Source organism: Aedes albopictus, chromosome 1 (genome assembly GCF_035046485.1).
Source record: "Aedes albopictus strain Foshan chromosome 1, AalbF5, whole genome shotgun sequence".
NCBI lineage: Eukaryota > Metazoa > Arthropoda > Insecta > Diptera > Culicidae > Aedes > Aedes albopictus.
The window spans coordinates 141,278,500-141,302,909 of NC_085136.1; the positions used below are offsets into that span (position 1 = coordinate 141,278,500).

Consider the following 24,410-nt stretch of genomic DNA (forward strand, 5'->3'; position numbering starts at 1 on the left):
GGAATTTTACCCACTCACCACTCTCTTGGTTTTTACTTTTGCTTTCGTTCGCTTGTGAAATTGAAATCAGCTGCTCGGGTAGATTTGTACCGTCGAGCGAGGGTCGATTGAAAACTGCACGCAGTCTCGAACGTTATTTTTGAGCGGAGGGTAGTTCCCCGATCACGTTGGTTTGCTTTCTATATACATAGCATGCATAAATTATAAAGCGACGTCCGTATACAGTTTGTTGGGCTTGGGTATTTCACAACAAAATGCAACGAGGCAACGTGTGAGCTATAAATAGAGCTGCACGAAGCTTCATGGTTCAGGTAGCGTCTGGATTGTGAAATGCTTCCGATTCGAAAACCTTTGCGTTGCGTTCAATACGTAGGTGCTTTTGAGTGGTTGCTTGAATGCGGTGGCCGATTGTTAAGAAGTAGTTCCACATGTACGCCTTTTCATTATCAACTCTAGTATCTTCCGATAGCCGTGATCGTCTAGTGGTTAGGACCCCACGTTGTGGCCGTGGTAACCCAGGTTCGAATCCTGGTCACGGCAATGATCGCCACCATGATCATTGTCACGGAGGGAGAAGATTTTTTTATTCTCAAATATAGGAGGAATTTTTAATTTTTCAAGTCGATAAGATAATGCAGTTTTCCCGCGCAAAATAAATCTACCACATAGGCTCCGGCGAGATTCGAACTCACGATCTCCTGTTTACTAGACAGGCGCTTTAACCAACTAAGCCACGGCGCCGCACGCTGTTGCCGAGCAAAATATGTGAGAAAGTTTTACGCACTGAATGACCTCATTCGACTCACGGCATGTACTGAAAGGAAGGCGCGAAGGTTTTAAAACGGATGGCAATAAACTTGAATGTCGTCGTCGCACGTCACTGCTGAGCGGGATTTGCCCTGTGCGACTGCCTGCTGTCTGAATGTCTGCTGGTGAAATGTATGGACGACAGGGCGGACGGTATCGTATGATGTACGAAATTGCTGTTTGTTGCTTTTTTGTCTGATTATGAGCTTCGCTTAGCTTGTCGCGTCACTGAGCTGGAGAGCTTTTTCGACTTCTTCGGACTAGTATTTATAGGCGCGACGCAGACCTAGCTGGTTTTGGATGAAATCGACCGGAAAGCTTTTAGTTGTGCAATGTATACGACGTATAGAGACAACACTTTGTCTCTGCTTCATGGAGGAAGGCTTTATTGATTTGAAGTGGAACATAATTTTATGACTAAAATATTACGAAAAAAATCAATCTCTTCTTCCAGTAACGAAATTGATTGACAAAATTAAAAGAAGCCTGCTGATGTTTGCATTATTTCAAGATATAGTGGTGTTTTAGGATGATAAAATGATTTATCTCTCACGTCTTAGATAGCTATAAGTTCTATACATGATTTATTTGCATATTTTGAATAATTTAAATTTCATTTTGACTTATTTTATTTGTAACTTCATAGGCTGTAATGATTATCTACACAACACAGTTTCCGTGGTGTAGTGGTTATCACATCCGCCTAACACGCGGAAGGCCCCCGGTTCGATCCCGGGCGGAAACAGATATTTTCTTAGAATAATAAACGTAGTGTTTGTGTGAGAAATGTCACTAATCCTTAATTGACTTGAAATTTTGTACAGATACTATACGTATCGCACCGCGTTTCAAAAATTGTGTCAATTGATTCTAAATTGACTGAGTTATAGCAGAAAAGTGCCAAAAATAGGAGGCCCTACCGAGATGAGATGGTTCCACTTCCCTCTATGTTCTTAAAAGTGGGGATTAAAAACTAATGAACAATTATTTCTCCCGAGCAAAATAGAATAGCAAATTGATAACAACAGAATAACATAGCCTGTTTTTATATTATAATTTGTTATTGCTAACTTATCAAAATACAGCTTTTTAATAACATCACAGAAAACATGTTTTGTTGGGCAATCTTATTTTGTTATGTTCAAGTTATTGGGATATAACCACAAAACATTTCAATACACTGAAGTTTTTTTTTACGCGGTCTTTTTTACGCGGTCCGTCCTAAAAAAAAACCGCATTATTTCAAGACCCGTCGTAAAAAAAATTCGCGTTTTTTCAAAAACACGCGTAAAATAGTCAGCACCACATCTAACGTGACTTGACTTTTTTTACGACGTTTTTGAAATAACGCGGTTTTTTTTTACGACGGGTCTTGAAATAACGCGGTTTTTTTTTACGCGGTTTTTTTACGCGGGACCATTACCGTCGTAAAAAAAAAACTTCAGTGTAATATATTATGTTGTAGAATAAGTTTAGTTATGATTCTACTATCGAGAACAGGGGGAGTGACACAAGTTTTGCCAAGGCAAAAAACCTCAAAAGAAGCTGAAAAAAGCCCATAAAAGTCGCTGAAACCCAAGAAGTAATTCCTCGGATTATGTGGGGATCGACCCACTAAAAAATCAATCTCTCTCATCCTTACCTTTGCGGTACGTCCGTTAGGGATGGCTTCGAGAAGGGAGGGTGCGGATTAGCGTTGGGCAATTTTGAATCGATGTTTGCAACATCGATGTTTTTGTTCCGATTAAGGACAGACTTGTTAGAATCCCAAAATGGCCGCCACAATGGCCGACTTTGGCACCTACTCACGATTTCAAGCGCACAAATCTCTTCGTAAACAAAACCAGCGCACCTGATCTAATTATTTTAAGCTCATTACAAGTTAGCAAGAACAGAATAATCAAATGCACTGTTGTTTGAAGCTTGTTTCTTGAGATTTGTGCGTTTGAAGTTCTAATGCACTTTTGAAGCGGGATTTCAAGACGTTTGTCCTTAATCGATTTTTTGAATCGATGTTGAAGCCCCAGTGAATAGACCGAATCCATTGTTTACATTCGATTTTTCTTTCTATTCAAAAATATGAAATTTCTTTTTTTTTCAGAATGCATTCTATTTTACCAATAAAAATTTTTACCTAAAATCGAGGTAAAATGTACATAAAATCGAAGTTCATAAAATCAAGGGTCTATATAATCTAGGGTGCACTAAATCAAGGTATACCTGTATATCTCAGGTTTCTTGGGCAACCCCTCCCAGTAGTCCAAGTGAATCTTTCTCAGGATTCTGGAGAAATCCTTTTTATGGTCGAGAAAGTCCCTTCCAGGGTTCTAGCGCATCCTTCTCAGGATTCTAGGTCAGTCCATTTCTGGATTGCATTTTATTTTGAGAATCCCTCTCAGGATTCTAGTTGAATTTTCCTTAATAGTGTGGAAGATCCCCTCTTCCACAGAGAGGGACCCTCAGAATTCTGGGACAATCTGATTCATTAATCATTAATCTGTCACGAGATTTTAGGCAAATCCTTAATAGGATTCAGGGCGAATTTGAAGGTATTTGTCACAGAATTTTAGAGGAACCCTCAGAATTAAGCAAGAGGTTTTTTTAAAAATCCTGGATGAATTTTACTCAGCAGTATTATAAAGGAGTACCTATCAGAATTCTACGGAATCTCTGGATGTTAAGAAAATTAATTTCAGGATTTTGGGGTATTCCCTACCAGGGGTCCCTACCAAGGGTGAATCTGGGTTGATTCTTCTAAGGATTCTAAGGATTCTGGAAAACCCTCACTTAGGATCCCACTTAGAATTCTGAGGAAATCTTTCACAGAATTCTCAAGAACTCTTCTCAGACTTCTTGGAGAAACATACTCAGCATTTTCAGAATTGTGGCGAAATTTCAATTAGAATTCTGGGGGGATATTTTCCACACAGGATTCTGCGTAAGATCCTTCCCAAGATTCTCTGAAAATGCGGCTTTCTGGGAAATTACCGTCAGGATTCTGGAGAAATCCTTGAGATTCTGGGGCTACATTTTTCAAGATTCTAGGGCACTTTCTTTCAGAATTATTAATTATTGAAGAATCTCTCACGAGATTGTGGGCAGAGTTTTCTAGAGAAATTTGGATTTTGGAGAATCCCTCGCATAGATTTGAAGATTCCTCTTAGGGTTCGAAAGAAAACCTTCTCAGCATTCTATGACCCAACTAACAATCACTCATTTAACAGGCATCATTATGACGAATTAATTCAGCATAATGTTGAATAACATTTGAATTATTTTCACGTACAACCTATGTTCGGGTTTTGTTCACACAAATTTGGAGAAGTTATAAAGCATCATGTTGTGCACCAACTTAATTTGTTGTTGTTCAAAGCGTTTTACAAATGTACAGGAAAGTTGTTATTAAACTTTGGCAAAAATGACTGAAAATAAATAAAATGCAAAAATGTTGAACTCTCACGAGAGTAATTATTTGCTCTCATGTTGAGAACACCTATTATGAAATAAGAATTACATATAAAATTACCTAAATCCGGATTAGAACTCGAGACCTGTCGATTGCCAGCCGCATGCCTTCTTATCTGCGCCATCCTAGAGATGGTGAGATGCAGCACCCAAAGCAAAACATTATCTCCCATGACTCAATAATGATCACTCCTGAACGTGTGTTCAGCAGTGGTGAATTAGCACAGCACGTGGTAATCAACTGAACAACGCCTTATACTTCAACAGCTGTTCAGCCCAAAACACGTGTTTTTCATTCTGATTTCGCTGTCAGTATTTTTATCGCACGGTGAGAAAACTTTTATCGAATGCGGCCAAAAAGTGTTGGTACTTATTGAAGATATTGTTTCCAGACGAACTAATCGCGATATGAATATGTTTTTATTTTTATTATAAAATATCGATCTTTAAAAATGTATGACAATATGTGGTGCGATATGGTATTGGACATGGTGCATTCACAGCATCTGTTCAGGTAATCTGCTCATGCTCAGTCGAAGATCCGTTAAGCATTTTTTTTTATTTATGCTTTTGTCATGGAATCTTGATATAATGTTCAATAAACAGTGCACAAGGATGTTTAAGGATACTTGAAATGTGTCGATTTCTAAATGCTGTTTGGCTATATAGGTGACTGTGGGAACAATATTCAGTAAACACGACAACACTGAAATGTCAAATGCGTCGATCCAAGCGTCTCGTACAATCGAACTGCTGCGGAAGATTGAAAATATAATAATCAAGGTACAAGATGTCTTGTTACAGACTAATAATAATAAATAAATGCCTCATTTTTACGTTGATTACGTCTCTTGGCACTCAATGTTAAACTACATAATTCTATTCTGTTTTATTTTATGTGATTCGTTTAAAATTTTAGCTCTTCAACAACTTGGTCGTCTAAACAGTTTTAGCCATGATTTATCCCATAATCCGAACAACATTCCGAGTCAAACTATGACGGGCTGAAGGCGTTTATTTGACAACTGAAAAGTACATTTTTCAGGAGCATATGCTTATCGATACATCAGCTTAATAAGATGCAGACAAATGTTTTGTTAAATTTTTTTGTAAAGGAATCAATGCTTGTCGAATAAATTTCTTGTTAAACTTTTGAAAAGTGTTTTAATTTACCATTGTTGATACCGATGAGGAAAGTCGAACATTGACTACTTTCTCAATTGAAAAATCATTTAAACAGTAATGTGTAGGGCATAATTTTAGTTCAGCTATCATTACCATTATTAAGCAACAATTCAGCAAGCTTGCTTGTTTGTGACTTGCAATTGTTAGTTGGGGAGAATCTCAGTATAATTCTGTTTTCTGTATTCTGGAGCAGTTACTCGCAAAAATCTCTTTGAGGATTCTGGGAGAATCCCTTTTAGTAATCAGGGAAAATCGCTGACAAGATTATGGGAAGATTCTCTTGAGGTTATGGTGTAATTATTTAAAGTATTCTAGAGGAATCACTCTCAGAGTTCTGGGACAACCCCTTTCAGGAGTTCAGGGGAGTCCTTTCAAAGATTATGGGGGAATGTCTTTCAGGAATCTGCGGTAAATTTTCTGTTTTATGTGGGAATACCTCTTAGAATTACAGGGAATCCTTTTCAGGATGTGGGAAAGTGCATTCTAGAAGTTTTCGTAATCCCTTCCAGGGAGAATCCTTATCAGAGTATCGAAAAATAACCCGCTTAGGTTAATAGATATCTTTCTCTCAAGAATCTGGAAGAACTTCTCTTATGGTCCCTCTCATGATTTTGAGGAAATCACTCGTAGAATTCGGCGGAATACCTTTTGGGATTCTGGCAGAATTATTCTCAGCATTCTAAAAGATTCCACCTAGGATTTTAGGGGAATTCTGGGAGAATACTCAAAGGATTCTGGAGAAATTCTTCTCAGGATTCTGGAGCAATCCTTCTTAGAGTTCTAAGCTACGCTTTTCAGGATTCTGGGTCAACACTTTTAAGTTTCTTGGGGAATTCATCTTAGAATTCCAAAAATCTTTTTTGTGAGAATCTCTTTCAGTATTCTACATGAATTTATCTCAATAATGTGGAAGAACCGCACTAGGAATTCCTCTCAGGATTCTGGAAGAATTCATCTTAGGATTCGGGGATAATCGTATTCAGGATTCTGGAATAACCCCTCTTAGGACTCTGGAACATTTTGGGAGAATCCAAGGGAGAATTTATCTTAGGATTCTGAGACAATCTATCACAGGAGGATTCTGGGAGAATTCCTCTCGGGACGCTGAGACAATCCGTCTCTTAGATATGGAGTAATCTCTCTCAGGATTCTAGGAAAATCCTCAATGGGATTCAGAGAGAACCAAGACCAAGATACCGGAAGAGTCTTGCTTTCTTTTCTAGGTAATGTCGCTCAGGATTCTGGTGTGATAATGTTCAACATTCTTAAAAAATCTCTCATAATTCTAAAGGAACTCTGGATGAGTCTCTTTGAAGATTCTGAGGGAGTTTCTCTCATAGTTTTATATTACTTTATATAAAATTGAATCGATGTGAAAACGCGGGATCGCGATGCCTAGTCGCCAATACATCGGGTTGTGGCTCTTCACTGCTGCTCCTTTCTAACTTCAACTCATACAATTTGATTTTGAGCACAGCTTCCGTCGCTATTATTCCATTGCTTGACACAGCACAGTACAATCGGACTTGTTGGAACTGACGTCAGCACGTTTCTTTATTAAACATCATATGGACTACAGACTAGCTTCTAGCTCCGTGATGTACAACGCCTGACTAATGGTAACCTTCTTCACGCAAAATGGTGATTGGCAGAGGAAGTTCTCAGTTATTATAACTGTGGAAGTGCTCATAGAACACTAAGCTGAAGAACTGACTTTGTCCCAGTTCGGACGCTACGCTAAAAAGAAGAATGTTCAGGGAGGCATCAGAGGATTTAGAGGCGTTTAAATAACAGAGGTTTTTGGAGGCTCTTAAGGGCGCATGCTTTCAGATGAGCTTCAGAAAGGTTTCATAGGTGTCCAAGGGCGTTCCAGGGTGTTTCCGTAGGTTTTAAGCGGTTCCGGGGCCCCAGAAAAGATCCAGAGAGATTTTAGAGCGACTCCGAGGCGTTTTCGGGAGATATCACAGAATCGATCACCTTTGCTCAAAGGAGTTCATGGTAACTCTTAAAGAGTCATTGAACTACCACTAAGTCATTATTCATCGTCTTATTGTTTTATTGAACGAACCACATTTTTCTGTTCCCACTCTTCCAGGATCCAACTGAGCTGAACTGAACTTTCGAGGCATTTTCCCCTATGCAATGCATGCATTGCGGTGCAGCGATACGGCAACAACCGGTGTGGGATCTGCAGCTGGCGGTACCCTAACCGGTGGTGGGAGCAGTTCTGGAGGAGGCGGTATAGCAGGTGGAGGAGGGACATCAATCCTCCAGTTGTCCTCTCAACCCTCAACTCAGGCTCCACTGCAGCAGCAGCAGCAGCAGCAGCAGTCGCCGCAAACATCACCCCAGTCGCAAGGTTCACAGCAATTGCCCAAAGGAGGCCCGGTGCGGATAAACGGTATCAAGGGGTACCAGAATAGAACGAACCATATCATCTACTGTCCGCCATTGTTGCGCACCAAGGATGATTGTTCGGCAGTTGTCTACTTCGGCGGAGATGTGCAGGTGAGATTCTGGTTAATTTCTTAATTTAGTAGTATTATACCCTGTTTGAATTTAGTTTCGAAGGATTTCAACTTTAAAACTAGAAAAATCTGAGCTGACTTCCTGACAAGTCGAATGAACGTGCACTATCTAGCGTTGAACGAATCAGCCTTATCAGTTTTGTCGGAAAACCATGATCTTTTCACTGAATCGTAGACCGCTTTCCCACGATTCGTCGCCGCATGATCGGTCGTTGATCAAACTTTACGAAAACCAACTTGGTACTCATCGATGAATCCTTTCATGTTGTCGACCTGTAGCGTAAAACATATGTAGGAAACTCAAACTTTTTTGTTTTGCCTTTGCCATTGATTAGTTCGTGATAACGTTCATTAACACGCAAGTATACCCTTTCGATCCAGGATATCCCGGAAAAGATGGAAACCAATAGAGACAATAAAAACTACATCAAGTGGAATCTCGAAAACACGGCCTTGCTTCTGAGGGATTCCTTTCCGCGGGCCCACATCGTGGTGGTGCGTCCGATGCGCATGGAGTACAGCACGTTCAGTTGCTTCGACAATTTCGTACGGGGAAACAACGCCGGAATTCCGGATCACACTCCGATGCACTACTCGTTGCAACATTTGGAAGAGTAAGTATTGTACAATTGGCTAGAGGATAACATTCCTAACCATTTTTTTTCTACATTTATCTACAGATTACTAATTAATTTGACGAAAAAGCTGACGAAACCGGTTCTAGAACCAGATCTCCTGCATAAACTGATAGCGGCAACCAATTCTTCCTTGTGCGAAACCGGCCTGGACGGGAGCCAAGACATGGAAGTGGATGTTCTTCAGGTAAAATCTATGAATTTCATATTACTTTTTTCACGCAGAATACAGACTAGAATGTAGGAAATCTTATTTTTTTTTTAGAATTAGACTTCCTAAATTCGCACTCACGACATGTAGTCGTAACGTGATGCCTTGAGTTTCTGGTAGATGCTCCCTGTTTCATGAAAGTGACATGGACGGTTGGTCATTTACCCATTGTTTAGTCGTAGGTCCATATACTTCAGCCCCAGTTCTATCACTCATTTTTGATCCATTCGTATAGAACCATTAGATCCTGGTCGAACCATTGGTCTTCCTGATTCCCTATACGCTCCGATCATCAATCGAAACTTTGTATAGTATATCTAAGATGAATTTTGCTTATTTCAGTGCTATATTCGGTTAGAGCCTTTCTATATTGGCCCCAATCCGAAGTTGCTTTTGCTCTATTGAAGTGTTTCCTTACTTCCCCTCATTTTTTGTAGAGCGTTTTTCCACCAAGGATCTTTCCTGTTTGCACTCTTTGTGGACAACTTTCATAGTATGATTGTATAGTTTTGTTAGTGACCGTCTTAGAAGTTTCTTCTAGTTGCTTTGCTGTTCTTATTTTTTCGTCCAGCAGAGATGGCTTGGTCGCAAAAAATTGCTTGTAGAAATCTCCACCCTCTATTGAGAAGATCCTAATGATCTGAGAGAGATACCTCGTCATATACTTCCCAAGAGGTAATTCTATCTGTTAGAATTTGGCTACAAAGTGTTAAATCAAGTACTTCATGTAGCCTTGAGGTAACATATGTTGGTTTGTCCCCTCTGTTACATATATCAATGTTATTAGCAGAAATATATTCTAAAAGAGACTCACCTCGTTTGACGATGTCACTGCTTCCCCATACTGTGTGGTGAGCGTTGGCATTGCAGCAGATAATAAAGTGCTGGTTTTGTTGTCTGCAGCTGGTGACAAATTCGCAAATTGAGGATGTCAGAGCTTCTTCTTCATCACCAGGAAAGTAAACTGATACTATATTAACGATAAACTTACCCCTGGCTGTTGGAACCTTCATCCTGATGGATACGATGTTTCGTTTGATAAATTCTGTAATGAGAGTAAAATTAATCCTTCTATTTTGTAAGACAGATGTCCTTGGAGAAGGATGGCTATCATCATAGAGTAACTTACATTTTGGTGTTGTAAGGCCCATCACCCTGTGATTGTTGACCCACGGTTCCTGTACTAGCGCCAGATCGAGGTCTTCTTTGGAAAACCTTTGCAAAAGTACGCCTGATGCTTCTCTTGCATGCTGTAAGTTTGCCTGAAGCTCTGTTATGTCGGTCATTGCCTTGGCTTAGTTTTTGTGCCCTTTGTGGTGGATTCTTTGGAGATTTCTTTTTCATTCCCAGTGAACTACTGTTGTTCTCACCACGATTGCTATCTTTTTTCAGGTTCGGTTTGGCAGTTCCTTCTTGGGATTCAGTTTTAGACGTACATCCATCACCAGTAGTAATTACCAAACTTGACCCTGGAATTTGTTGCTACTGTTCCACTTGAGGGCCCATGTGTCCACTTGAGGGCAGTGTGTTCCCTAGGTCTTTCCCCTGTATCATACTAGCGCCTTCCGTTTCAATTGCCTAAACCTCTCCACAGTCAGTGTTACTCTCCTGCTTATCGATCCTGCTTTTCTTGAGCCGACGTAGTTTTGCAGTGTGACACAAGTAGTTGATTTGAAATTCCCATCTTGTTTATATCTGCATCGACTCCTCGATCACTGTGGGAACCAGTTCAACATCATTCCCATTCCCGTTACGGAAAGATCTTTGACGAACTCTCTCCAGGAGTCCGTGTCCAAGTCTTTCTGTGACTCGATGAATGCCATTATTCGCTCGTTGCTTTCCATGGCGCTTTTCGGCAGGTGGCTACCAAGATCTCCGATCTAGGAATGTTCTTTTCATCGACAGCTATCAACTCAACTCCCTCGCCTACAAGTAAGCTCGGAGTTATCCTTTTTAACCAGTCCGCTGTAGCCTGGTCAAGGCAGTTGATAACAAGGAAGCCTGTTTTTATGGTGCAGCCTCTGAAAATCGGTTTAACATCTGTTCCCCGATTCTCCACTACTTTGTTAATAATGGTGGCTTGTACCATGTATAGCGGATTTTGAGTAGTAGTGGGCTTAGTTTTCTTATCTGGGACTTTTGGATTCCCTGATTGCAGACTCTTAGCTACAGCTACTGCCACCTTACCAGGGACCTTAATATTCCCGGGTAGAGTATGAGTAGTTTTTTGCTTTTTGCTTCTTGCCTGGGACTTTCGGTTTCCCGGGTTGACTGAGCCCTGCTACTGCCTATGTTTTCCTATCTGGGACCTTCCTATTCCCGAGTTGGCTGCAAACTCCTGTTTTAGCCTGTTTGCCTGGGACTTGGGTTTTCCGGGTTTGGAGCGTTCAGCGACTTCGTTTGTCTTCACAACTTTCAAGGTACCTGGTTGCATGTAGACATCATCTGCCTCTTCCGTCTTAGAAATTTGGATCTTTGTACCGTTGCAGCCGGATGTTCACCAATGATATGGCTAGGGATTCACGATAATGGTCCTTGTGCGGCCTTCCCGTGGGTGTTGATATCCCTTTTGTCTTTTTGGATTATGGTTTCTCGCCACTCGATAGGTCATCTCTAGACCTTTTCGATGGTTCTGACTGCACGCTTGGCCTGTAGGCAAGGCGGTAGGTCTCGCCTTTGTCATAGTCCTGATCTAGCAGTTTTTCTAGTCGCTTTTACGCTTACTCGATCGTCCTCGACGCTGTCTTCCATCTCGGAGTTCTTTGGAGTGTCCAAATAAATCGATGGATAACTGGACAGATTTCCCAGTAATTTTCTATCTAGCTATGCTTCAAGCTGCTCCAACAAATCTCCCTGGTCAGGGTCCGTTTGTTCCAGCTGAGAGAGGCAATTGGCACCTATTGTTTTATTTTGTTTGTTGTTATTGCTCATTGTTGTTCCCACGAGTCACACTAGAAGGTCGACTGCGCCAGAGCCCTGCATTAACGCAGCAAGGGATGAATCCCCTTGGTACCCCACAGGCTCCGTTCCGTTTGCGACTGAGTATTTGTATTGCAGATATCCTTGCGCGCAAAGCAGGTGCTACTAAAAGCAACTCCCTGGTCACACCAAAGTTTATTAATCTCAAAGTTGACAAATTGTTCAGATGTTGAAGCTCTTGTGTGTTGCCGCAGCTCTGGTAGATAGTATGAATACCTCTATCTAAGATTCTGTCCAACACACCTCCATCTGGGGTGTTCCCAATGAAGGGAAGACGTTCGTTAGTTCTACGTACAGATCTTCCAATCGCAAGTCCCTTTTCAGTGGTACGTTACATACGTTGCCATCTGGATGTTTCCTGTTGTCTTCTAGCCGCTTCTAGATACAAGTATAGCATTGACATTTTTTCGAAATAAAGTGCTGAATACCTTGGCTCACGGCTCACGGGCCAAAACTCGCCGGAGAGGATAATACTTTACATGGGCTTCTACCCTCGAAATCCCATTCATTGGAATGTATATCTCCACATTTTTTTAATGTTCCTCTATCATAACGTTTCTTTGTTTATTCTTTTCCAGTCGGATCTCCAAAGTAATACGACAGACTCAGCTTCATCATCGGTAGCGGGCACCGCAGCTAGCAGTGCAGATATCAACGATTTGCTCTGGTGGCGTGAGAGTCTCAACCTGGACAAAGCTAATCTCGCCTTAATGGGTTTCAGCAAAGGATGCGTCGTCCTCAATCAATTCATCTACGAGTTTCATTACTATAAGACCCTCACCCCCGACGATAGCACAATGATGCGGCTGGTTTCTCGGATAAAGGACATGTACTGGCTGGACGGTGGCCACGGTGGTGGCAAGAATACCTGGATCACCTCGCGAAGTCTCCTGGAGACCCTCTGTCGGTTAGGAATCAACGTCCACGTGCACGTTACGCCATATCAGATCCAGGACGATCATCGTCCGTGGATTCGCAAGGAGGAGAAAGCTTTCACGGATTTGCTCAAACGGCTAGGGGCCTGTTTCGATCGTCACCTCTACCCGAGCGAAGCCAACTCCACAAATCTGTTTACTCACTTCGAGGTACTCAACCGCTTCCGGCAATACCAGATCAACGTTTTTGCACAACAACACCTACAACAACAGCAGCAACAACAGCAACAGCTAACGGCCACAAACTTGTCTACCACGTTGGACGACAGTGTCCAACTTCAACAGCAACATCAGCAATTGCAATCAGAAATCCATCCAACGGAAGCTGGAGAACCGCTTGTCGGTGGTGTGGAGCAAATGATTACCGGGGGTGCCGACCCGGACGTAGAGGACGACAAAATGTTGACTGCTGCCGTCGAAGACGACGATGAAGACGACGAAAGCGGTACCAAGTAATCGCATGACGCGCAACGCAACTAATCAGCAATTCAGCCAGCGAATTTACCGTTAATTTTTTGCGACCACAATTCGCAAATCCAGTGATGAATGCTTTATAAAGGTAAGTGATTTATATCTTCAAACAACGTGAAATGTGTGACAGGCACGAAGACACTTTATGCCCAGGGAATTCAAGCTAATTTCGATAACGAATTGATCTTGGATCGATCGGGACTCGGAAACGGATACCCACTGCGTGATCTGGCTGCCTAGTAAACCGCTTCAACCTTTACCACTTTTCTCATTTCAGATAACTCTATTCGGTGCCAGAGATCGAAGAACTTTGATTGAGTTACGCCAAAACCCGGATCCGCCTGTTGCATTATGTGCAATAATGCCACTAATTGACTTCTACTTTTTCTGTTCAACAGAACACGTTGTTTTTCTTTTTGTGGAACGTGCCGCCGCATTTTGTATGATTGCGTCTAAAATTGTACAGTTTTAGCATGTATCAGCAAAAACAAAAACCCAATCAAGCCATCATATTTTGCATAAAATTTATCGCGCGAACAGATAGATGAAACACAGATTCATTATATTTCTCTGATGATAGTCTTTATTTTAGATAAATAATAATTATTGAAATTATAGGTCAGAATGCAGGAACAGACGAAAAATTATAATATATTTTATATGATTTTCTTTTGATCGTGTAACGTTTAAGTTTAGCTGGCTAGGTTAGGAGAAAGGTGTTGGTATCCGAGTTTTTTCGGATACTGCGGTCATGACGACACATACTACTACTATTATTTCAGATAACTAGACTAAGTGATAACACAAAATCGACGCAAAAGTATTCAATTTGGATTGATATTTAGGAATGGTTGCAACAAAGCTGTATTTTTTTCAAAGCAAAAATCGACAAATGAATCATTACTATATGCACTAAACAACAGCTGCTTTTTCGGCAAATCAGTCATAAGAAAAATTTTACTTGAAAAACAGAGATCGTAGATTTTTAACTGTATGGGAAAAAACAATCGAAAACAAATGTTTTGCTGTTTTGGATGAATGGTAAAAAATCGTGTTTGTAATGGAAATAATGAATGTAAAATTGAAGCAAAAATGAGAGATTTTCACGTTTGAATCAAATGAACAAGTGTTTTAATAATTTGAATTTGAAAGATAACCATGAATTAACTTCACAATGGACAAACACAGCATTAGATTTTCGTCACTGGTTTTGAACCTCTTCCCCGCACCCGTAGCATTTGGTATATTCGCCTTGACGGAGGCTCTCTGAGAGAATTGCGCTGTGCGTGAAATCAATTTTTTTTAACATGGGAAAGGATAGGAGCTGCATTTTCAAATGCTTCTAAAATATTTTAGGGACTTCAGATTGAAAAAAGTGTTAATGTTTTGCAATATACTTTCAATTAGCTACATTATAACTGGTTTTAGACAAAAGTTTTTAAACCACAATGTTATGTCTATAATATAGCGTATCAAAATCTCATTCGATAACATTAAGAACGTTTTGCTTGAAAACATTTCTATAAAGAATTAGAAGCATTTGAAAATGCAGCTCCTATCCTTTCTCATGTTAAAAAAAAATGTTTTCACGCAAGCGCAATTCTCTCAGAGAGCCTCCGTCAAAGCGAATAGGGTATTGGTTCTTTTATCAAGCATGTGGCTCCCATTTTCATCCTACGAATAACAACGAATTGAAGCACTCTTTGGGGCTGTCCATAAACCACGTGGTCATGAGGGGGGGGGGGGGGGGGGGGGGGGGGGGGGGGGGTTCGGCCTATGAGCATTTTGTATGGACGAATAAAAAAATTTGTATGGACAAATGACCACGCGAGAGGGGGGGGGGGTGTTGAGAAGTGCCAAAAAAATGACCACGTGGTTTATGGACAGCCCCTTTGTTTTGTTTCTTATTTTGTATTTTTTTGTTAGAAGTGAGCACCCATGAAAATAAAAAGAACGGAATCAATCGATACCGTAATCGCTTGTTTTCGAATAGGATGAATATGGAAGCATGAGATTACTGATGGCACGCATACCCTCAACATCATAAATTTATAAAAGAAAACTTTATTAGACGCAGTGACTTAATTTTCCAACAGCGGGGAGAAAAAAAAACCAAATTCATCCACCTAGTGGTGATAGTGCCTTTCTCGTCGAACATGTTCTCACAATCTTTCCGGCAACGTAAGTCAAAGTGTTTCTGAATCCGAATATTTTTATAAAAAAGCAAGCATTTTATCAGACATTTTTGAATTGACTTAAAACTTATTGATTGCACATAGTCCGACATTATGTTCAACGTATAAGCAGGGCTGAAAAATATCAGACTTCTCAGTTGACTGCTTGAGCACTTTGTTGAGCACCTTCACTAACACTGGAGGCTGATCAATATCAAGACGATACTAACAAGCTAAGCTATAACGCTATAACTCTTTACACAATCACAGATCACATTTTTTTTCTAAACATTTGGGCTGTATCTTATTGACCGTTGAAAACAAGAGCGATAGGTAGTGAGGATAGTGCGACGTCTGTTAGTATGTGGGTTTAATTTGTAAGATTTTGTTCTCTTACACATATTTATCGCTTGCATTGGTTTTATTTACTTTCGTAGTTCCGGCGAAGCACCAAATGTTGGTTGTGCAACCCTACCGATAGTCTGTAATGTGGAGTGAGCCTATTTTCTAGTTAACCGTTCCTCGGGTTATTCAAAAAGCCGTGATGTAATATGTTGCATGGTACATTTGGTTACTTTCGATGCGGTACCGGAACAGGTTCCGGAGCACACCGGGTCTCCCAAATATAGTCTGAGACTATTTCATTGCAAACGTTCATTAGGTTACCCAAAAAAAACACGATTTGATTTATCTCATGCATGGGTGGGTGGTATAGATCACTTTTACATTTGACCACTTCCAGTGGGAGACCCAGAACTGGTTTCGGGACACTACCGGTTGTCTAAAATATGTTCTTACGAATCGATCATCGTGTATTCAAAAAAGCTGCTATTTGATGTACTGTCAACCACTTATTTGTGCATTTCGCCAGTTCCGGCGAGACACTCGAAAGTGGTTCCGGTACACTACCGGTAGTCTTAAAGTGGCCTGAGACTTTTCTTGCTGACCGTTCTGCGCGTCATCTAAAAATCCGATATTTAATGCGCGGTGTGCATGCGTTTGGTTCCGTTCTACATTTGACCACTTCCGGCGGAGCACCTGGAACCGGTTTCGGCACAGTATTGGTTTTCCAAAGTGTGGTCTATGATTGTTTCTCTTGTTAACCGTTCATCAGGTTAATCAGGTTACCAAAACAGCTATTTATGGGGTTGGTTCTCCTTTACATTTGACCACTTCCGATGGGGCACCCTTAATCGGTGAGGAATACTACCGGTTGTTCCAAATATGGCCGAAAACTTTTTTTTGCCAAATCAAGATACCTAAAAACCCGCGAATTGATTTGTCGCATGGGTTTGGTTCACTTTTTTGTTTGGCCATTTCCGGCATGACACCCGGAACCGGTTCCGGATCACTACCGGTTCAGATTCATATAGTCTGAGAAAATTTTCCTGCTGACTGTTCATCATGATATCAAAAAAGCCACTATTTGATATGTCGCATGTATGGGTTTGGTTAACTTTGAAACTTGGCCACCTCTGGCGGGACATCTGGAACCGGTTTCGGAACACTACTGGTTCCGATATGTTCTGAGAATGCTTTCCTGCATACTGTTCATCAGGTTATCGAAAAAGCCGCGGTTTGATATGTCACATGCATGGTTTTAGTTCAATTTCCGGCGGGACACCCAGAACCGGTTCCAGAACACAACCGGTTCAAATATGGTATGAGAATATTTTTCTGCTTACCTTTCATCAGGATGTCAAAAAAGCCACTATTTGATATGTCGCATGCATGAGTTTGGTTAACTTTTATACTTGGCCACCTCCAGCGGGACATCTGGAACCGGTTCCGGAATACTACCGGTTCCGATATAGTCTGAGAATGTATTCCTTGGGGCCGTCCATATACCACGTGGACAGAAAATTCATGGTTTTTGACCCCCTCCCCCCTCCCCGTGGACAAGCGTGGACTTTTCATTAACCCCTACCCCCCTCCCCCAATGTCCACGTGGACATCCGAAAAAAAAAGTTTTTTTTTATATCTCTTAAACAAATGGAAAAAGTGATTTTGAAAAGTTTTTTTTTAATATTGTTTTTTTTTCGTAAAAAATGTCTAAAATATAAATGAAAACTTTATGAAATACGAATATTCTATAGCTTTACATAGAATACAAATAAGTAGCACAAAAAAGGTTCCTATAAATTTTCATCATTGTTTTTAATTCAGCTTAATGTTTGTGAGGGAGTGGGTTCGATTACCGCTCCAGTTGGTGAAAAATTTTCGTCAAAAGGAAAATTCTTCACTAGGTATGTTTCGTGTGATGTCCATCGCTTAATGTTAGTGATTGTTAAATATTCAGTCTGTACAGCCTCTTGTTGAAGACGCTGCTTTTTAGAATGTTTGTTCAATATATGATTGTCTAATTGTTTTGTTGAGATAAGGTAATTTCAAATCTTAGATCTTTGTTGAGATAAAATTATATTTCTAAGATTCTTACAAAAAAAACAAGATTTACAGAAACTAAACTGTATTGTTGAAGCTTAGACTTTAATATCCATAAGAAACATCTTAAATTTTGAAGGAACCTACAAAAAAGTTTTTGAGATAAGCCTGCAAATCCCTACATATATTTTGAAACTTTGAAGTAGTTTAAAAATTTGATATGAAACTTAGAGAAATCCATACAGAACTTCAATGAATATTTTCTACTAAAACACCAACATTTGCATGGTCTACACTCCATTTTAAATCTCCAGAATATTCCTCGATGAAGAAAACCTGAGAGATAGGAGACAGCTGGCTTAGATTGCGTGCTACTTAATGTCATGGAGGACCTGTCACAAACTGTCACCGAAAACCGAGCTGAACATCGCAAATTGATGGTGTGAATTGGCCACATATCCAAAAAATCTTATAAATATTTTGCTCCGTTTGTTGCAATTAAAAAGATAAAATAATAATGGTCCATTTTCCTGAACCACAGCAACGAATTCATTAATTTCATTAATGCTCTGTCGCTGCGAACTCAATATACAAACCATTTTTGACCAATAACATATTTTCAAACCATTGTGCGGCACACAAAGTATTAAAAAGAAGTAAAAAGAAGAAATGTTAACATTGTGGCTGTCAGTGAGCTGTCTTCTAAGAAGTAATTTACAACTAAAAGACAATATATAATGAAATAAAATGTATGATAGAACTGTTGAAGAGAATCTCATCAATAATGCAACATAATTTGTTTCGTTTGTAGATTCTTGTTTCCTATTTTTTATGTCAATGTTGTCCACGTGGACATTTGACGAACCCCCACCCCCCTCTCCGTGGACAAGCGTGGACTTTTCGCGAACCCCCTCCCCCCTCCAAGCTGCCCACGTGGTATATGGACGGCCCCTTACTGTTCATCAGGGTATCGAAAAAGCTGCGGTTTGATATGCCGCATGCATGGGTTTAGTGCACTTTTATGTTTGGCCACTTCCGGTGGGACACCCGGAACCGGCTCCGAGACACTACCGGTTCAGATATGGTCTGAGACCATTTTTCTGCTTACCGTTCATCAATTTATCGAAAATGTCGTAGTTTGATGTGTCGCATGGATGGGTTTGTAGCGTTTTCATATCTGGCCCTTTCCTGGGGTACCGGTCCGGAACACCTAAATGGCCATAACTCCGAAACGGCTGGACCGATCCGAACCATTTTCAATAGGAAACAATGGGACCACATTCCGCGTCGAATGAACCATCGGTCATTAACATCGGTTGAGGTTTAGTTCAAAAAAGTGATGTGACCTTTTTTGTACACAGACATACATACACACATACACACACACATACACACATACACATACATACACACATACAGACATTTGCTCAATTCGTCGAACTGAGTTGATTGGTATATGTGATTCGACCCTCCGAGCTTTCTATCAAAAAGTCGTTTTTGGAGTGAACATATAGCCTTTCCAGTACACTTAGTGTACGAGAAAGGCAAAAACACCTTTTGGGCAGGGGAATCCAATTTTGGACACATTCCGCTATAACTACCGTGAGCTCGTCATTTATCCCTCGTTTCACATGATTTATATTCAAATTTATACACAGACGGAAGCCTTCGCTTTCGCTAGTAGCCCCAAAGGAGTAGAAATTAGCCTATGGTAGAGAGCAGAGCGTTAATGATTAATCATAAATTTAATCATGACTAATGATTAATGATTAAGATTAATCAAAATCATTAATCAAAATCATAAAAAAATCTCATTTAATCATTAATCATTAATCTTAATCACACTATTTTTGCAATCTAATCATTAATCAGTAATCATAATCATAAGAAAAAATATTAATCAATCATTAATCATTCATCACCAAAAATGATTCATCATATAAAATATATGATCCAAAATGCTGTTCTAAATAATATAATTTATGATTCGTTTTTCAAAAATCTCCCGGACAGAGTTATCTTTTACTTTTGAAACTTCAAAAACATTGTGGCGGACAACCGGTCAGAAGTAAGAATTCCGTGTTTTTAATAGCAGTGGTGTATTAAAAAAAATCCTGTAACATAGCAAAAATTGAATAGGCAGGCATAAATTACAAAGGTTGTGGGACTCACGTTTAGTTTTCTTATTTCGGTTTGGTTTTTCTCCTTCTGGCCACTTTTATGATTCGGGAATTAGCTCTGTAATTCATTAGCTTACTAGTTAAAAAATCTCTAGACTCATTCCAATTAGATTTACCTGGACCACTTTCGCTAAAGTACTGACGCAACGACTAGAGCATCAAAGGGATCTGCCCACCTGTCCAATTAGATCTTGTTCAGTATGTTAGGAGTTCAATTTTCAATAATGTTCAACTTACGTAGTAGTTCTGTAGTTTTAGAACTTAGTATTAACTAATTGTGATTAGATTTACCACCGTACTATTTCAATTATAGGTTATCTAAGAGAAAAAAACTAGATTTAAGTTCAAATTAAGGTATGAGGCCCACGAATTCAAAGCATACCAGCACACTATTCAATCGAGTACATAAGTTCACGTTCGATCTACTAATGCTGATAATAACAGTATAAGATTAACGAATTCTAATAATTTGGCTAGCATTCACTGCACATCACATTCCATGTAGCTTCTGTTTTGATTTTTTCTGCAATTCATCAACGGCGAGCGGATCGCTCGGTGGCTACCTACATGTCACGTTGACGTTACCACAGCTGACCCTTATTCGTTTGACTTGTGTGGAGACGCGCCGACCGAGGGGTCGCAACAGCCCCCCTCCCCCCCCCCCCGGGTACGCCAGGTTCCTGGCTTACTGGTCCATCGCGTCGAACATCAAGTACTGCTAACTTCGTGGCCGGACGCTCGTAGATTCCACTTCTGGTCTGGACAGTTGCTGTTCTGACTTGATTGTCCTTGCTGGTTTTGATGGAGATGACACGCCCGAGAGGCCAGCAGTTCCGAGGAAGTCCGGGATCCACCACCACCACGACATCATTCATACTAATCGACTCGACCTTATTGAACCACTTAGATCTTTTGGTCAGCTCCGGAAGATAGCTTCGCAGCCACCTACGCCAAAAAAGATTCGCCTCTGCTTGTGAGGCTCGCCATGCCCGTCTCAGAGAACGACTACTATCGTCCAGGGGTGCTGCAGGTTTCAATCCGCTGGATGACCCCAATAGAAAGTGGTTCGGAGTCAGAACTGGGGCATCAGGGTCATCTATAGGCACAAACGTTAATGGTCTAGAGTTTACAGTATTCTCTATTTCGATGAGTGTATTGCGCAAGGATTCATCGGACGGATTACGTTGGGGTTTCATCTTTTGTAGGTTCGTTTTTACCGAGCGGACGAGCCGTTCCCAGCTACCACCCATGTGTGGAGATGCAGGGGGCAGGAACTCCCACTCGGTATGAGGACTCACAATTTCTCGAATAACATGCTCTTGATTCATCTCCTTCAATTCTGCTTCAAGTTCTTTATTAGCCGCAACGAAGTTAGTACCACGGTCGCTGAAGATTCGAGACGGTACGCCACGTCTAGCCATAAAGTTTCGTAAGGCCATGATGCACGAATCAGCATTTAGGGAATGTGCAATCTCAACGTGAATAGCTCGCACAGTCAGGCACGTTATCAGTACACCCCATCTTTTCTCAAGTCTCCGTCCAACTGTAACATACATTGGCCCGAAATAGTCCACGCCAATAAACGAAAATGGCCTTGAGAACGCCGCTAGCCTAGCACTCGGTAGATCACCCATCATAGGAGGATTTGGAATAGCCTTTAGGTTTTTACATACTTGGCAGCCAGATCTCACGCTTTTGTATAACACTCTTAGCTGAGGAATACGGTATACCTGGCGCAGTTCATTTATTACCGTTTCGTGATTGCTATGATGATACAGCACGTGATAGTATGATACGAGTAATTTGGTTACCCAATGTTTTTTGGGCAGAATTATGCGGTTTTTAGCATCCATCGTTGCAAACTCGCAATTTCCTATTCTACCCCGCATTCTAATTATTCCGTGCTCATCTAGGAATGGTGTAAACGAGTAGATAGGACTTGTTTTGGGAAGTTGATGCTGCTCAGAACTGGACAGTAAACTCATCTCGTCGGTATACACTTCTTGTTGTACTTGGCGGTAGACGTAGAGTGAAGCGCGTTGTAGTTCTGACCTTGATTGCGGTCTTGTCCGATGACGGTTTGGCGGAGATTGTGCACATACCTGAACAATCTAGCAGTCACACGAAGGAGTTTTTCCCATGTACCGTAGCAGTTGAAGTCAATTACGGATATCGGCCCCGTACCGTGGTGAAGTAGGTGCGAGCGCAGTTCCTCTTTTGTAGTTCTATCATGCGAAGGCTCAGTTGGCCAGTTTTCGGAATTTTGATAGAGAAATTCCGGTCCATTGAACCATCTGCTACTGCTTCCTAGGTCCGGTTGTCGCTGCCACTTGGTAGCTTCATCTGCTACGTTATCTTTAGAGCTTACCCACCGCCAACTGGACGCCGTTGTAGTTTCGAGAAGTTCGCTTACGCGGAATGCAACGAACTGTGAGTAACGCCGATGGTCTGATCGAATCCAACATAGAACATCACGTGAATCTGTCCAGTAGATGCGTTTGTCGATCTTGAACGAAAGTGAACCTACAACGGTGTCTGCCAGTCTCGAGCCGATTACAGCTGCCTGTAGTTCTAGTCGTGGAATGGATCCTTCTTTCAAATAGTCATTGATCTTTTGTTGCATCGCTTGAGCTAACTTGGGTTCCCTTTTAAGTCTAGCATCGAGACATCTAAGTCGCTGAAGTGCCACTGGTTTACTATTGGGAAGCCGAAATTCGTCGAATCTCCACAACAAGCGTGTAACGAATCGACCGCTATCTGTCCTGAACATTGTACGCAGAATGTCTTGTGCTCGTTGATCCTCCGCAGGCATTATAAGGTGCTCTGGTTTGGTTATACCTAGACTATCCAAAGAGAAGTATTCCTGCATTTTCTGGTGTAGGTTTTCGATACTGTCTTCGTTACAAGCGCTAGCAGTCCAACTATGATGTCCTGTAAACTCGCTGCCATCTGAACCGCCATGAATGATCCAACCGAGACGAGTCTTCGTAGCTAGTGGTTCGCACATGCCTCCTTCTCTCCCTTTTTGTGGATGCCCGAGATTAGCATTGTTCACTCCGATGAGCAAACGTGGTTGAACATTGTCGTATGATTCGGCAGGGATTCCTTTAAGGTGACGATACTGCCGGACTAGATCATCCATACTGAGTGTTTGGTGGAAGAGACCGAGGTTTGGGACCGTGTGAACATCTCGCAAGGGGTACCTTTTGGAGTTTTCGCCTGTTCCGGATATATCAACCTCCACCATTCTAGACGAATTTTCGTACCGGTGTTTATCTCCGGTCCATCTCAAACAAATTGGTTCAAGTTTTCCATCCAGACTTCGGTACTTTGCCCAGTCAAGCTTTAGTGCTGAAGGGAGTTTGTCGACCAGCTCTCTCAGAAGTACGACGTTGTAAGAGTACTCCAGAAGCTCACATGCTTCAATAGTTGCACATAGGTTTTGAACTGTCAAGGCGAATTCAATGACAGTATCGAGTTTATCGGCTTTGGGAGCAGGAGCAGCGTTTATCTTCGATATAAAGTTGTGGATAATAACCTCGGGGTTCCCGTACAGCATCTTAAGCGTGGCAATAATTCCAGGGACGTTAGCGGGATGCATCAACCTACACTTTACTGCATCGTATGCTTTCCCCTTGAGGCCTTTTTGAAGACGTATCAGATTTTCTTCCTGAGTATACCCGCACATTTCGGTAGTTGAGTTAAACGTGGAGTAGAATAAGGGCCATTCCTCTGGTGAACCGTCGAATATGGGAAGCTCTCGCGAGATCGCCTGGCGTGCAGCTACTTGATTGTGTGTCAGATTGTTTCCATATTCTGACCGCGTTGATATGTGCCTTGGTGTTGATCGCTGCACCGGATCAAAATTAGGTTCACCAGTGTTGGCGAACCGGATACTTCTTGTTGGAGCTCGGCTATCGTCGTGCAGTGCATATTGCTGCCTACACTCTTGTTGACTGCTACGTGTTATATTGCCCATTAAGTTTCCTGTTGCGTCCCGTGGTACACCGTATGCTGGTCCAGTAGGCCCGAAATATTGCACCTGGGACGTCGCCAAAGTTTGCGTCATGTTGCGATTTGGTATTCCACTTTGCAGCCATGCGTTGACCTTCTCATTCGGCCCGTCCTCTACAACACTAACGCCGGAAGTTGACGATGTTTCGCTGGCCATTTCTTGCAACAGTTCGTACCGGTTTCGAAGATATTCACGCTTGTTGGCTTCCTCCTCTTCTTGCAGCTTCCTTTGTTCATCGAGCAGTTCCAACTCCAATTGCTTCTGTTGCTGTCTCGTAGATAATCTGGGACCTGTAGCCTTTGAGACTTGACTTCTGGCATCCACTCGAACTAAGGATTGGTTGTTCCGCGCATCACTCGGAGGCAACATCGTCGGGGCTGTTGGAATAGGTTCCCCACTAGATACAATTACAGCTGATGGTATTGCACCACGCAATATTGAAG

General features: G+C 41.4%; 2 protein-coding genes and 3 non-coding genes across 7 annotated transcripts in view; 3 read left to right on the plus strand and 2 right to left on the minus strand.

Moving 5' to 3' along the window:
- LOC115260636 (mitochondrial protein C2orf69 homolog) overlaps nucleotides 1–14,335 on the plus strand; it is a 111,292-nt gene extending 96,957 nt beyond the window's left edge. For both annotated transcript variants that reach the window (XM_029861703.2, XM_062845504.1), the window contains 5 exons: nucleotides 7,553–7,965; nucleotides 8,367–8,599; nucleotides 8,666–8,807; nucleotides 12,389–13,304; nucleotides 13,494–14,335. In XM_029861703.2, the coding sequence (XP_029717563.1) occupies nucleotides 7,600–7,965; nucleotides 8,367–8,599; nucleotides 8,666–8,807; nucleotides 12,389–13,201 (1,554 nt within the window). In that variant the 5' untranslated portion in view covers nucleotides 7,553–7,599 and the 3' untranslated portion in view covers nucleotides 13,202–13,304; nucleotides 13,494–14,335. The remainder of the gene's footprint in view (nucleotides 1–7,552; nucleotides 7,966–8,366; nucleotides 8,600–8,665; nucleotides 8,808–12,388; nucleotides 13,305–13,493) is intronic.
- On the plus strand, nucleotides 469–540 carry Trnah-gug (transfer RNA histidin (anticodon GUG)). The gene has a single exon. It is a non-coding gene; the product is annotated as a tRNA-His (tRNA).
- Nucleotides 668–741, minus strand: Trnat-agu (transfer RNA threonine (anticodon AGU)). Its single transcript has one exon. It is a non-coding gene; the product is annotated as a tRNA-Thr (tRNA).
- Trnav-aac (transfer RNA valine (anticodon AAC)) lies at nucleotides 1,480–1,552 on the plus strand. Its single transcript has one exon. It is a non-coding gene; the product is annotated as a tRNA-Val (tRNA).
- Nucleotides 14,336–19,877: 5,542 nt separating the features above from the next.
- Nucleotides 19,878–21,998, minus strand: LOC134285726 (uncharacterized). 2 transcript variants are annotated; one of them, XM_062847067.1, is made up of 3 exons: nucleotides 20,190–21,998; nucleotides 20,069–20,128; nucleotides 19,878–20,010 (listed from the first exon to the last, which is right to left on the minus strand). In XM_062847067.1, the coding sequence occupies exon 1, from the start codon at nucleotides 21,935–21,937 to the stop codon at nucleotides 20,534–20,536; it is 1,404 nt and encodes a 467-aa protein (XP_062703051.1). In that variant the 5' UTR covers nucleotides 21,938–21,998; the 3' UTR covers nucleotides 19,878–20,010; nucleotides 20,069–20,128; nucleotides 20,190–20,533. The 2 variants fall into 2 exon arrangements, with proteins under 2 accessions (XP_062703051.1, XP_062703042.1); XM_062847058.1 differs by having other exon boundaries at nucleotides 20,069–21,998.
- Between the last annotated feature and the right edge of the window lie 2,412 nt (nucleotides 21,999–24,410).

Excerpts from the sequence above, each read along its gene's own strand:
- LOC134285726 (XM_062847067.1), bottom strand. The coding sequence starts at position 21,937 with ATGAGTTTACTGTCCAGTTCTGAGCAGCATCAACTTCCCAAAACAAGT.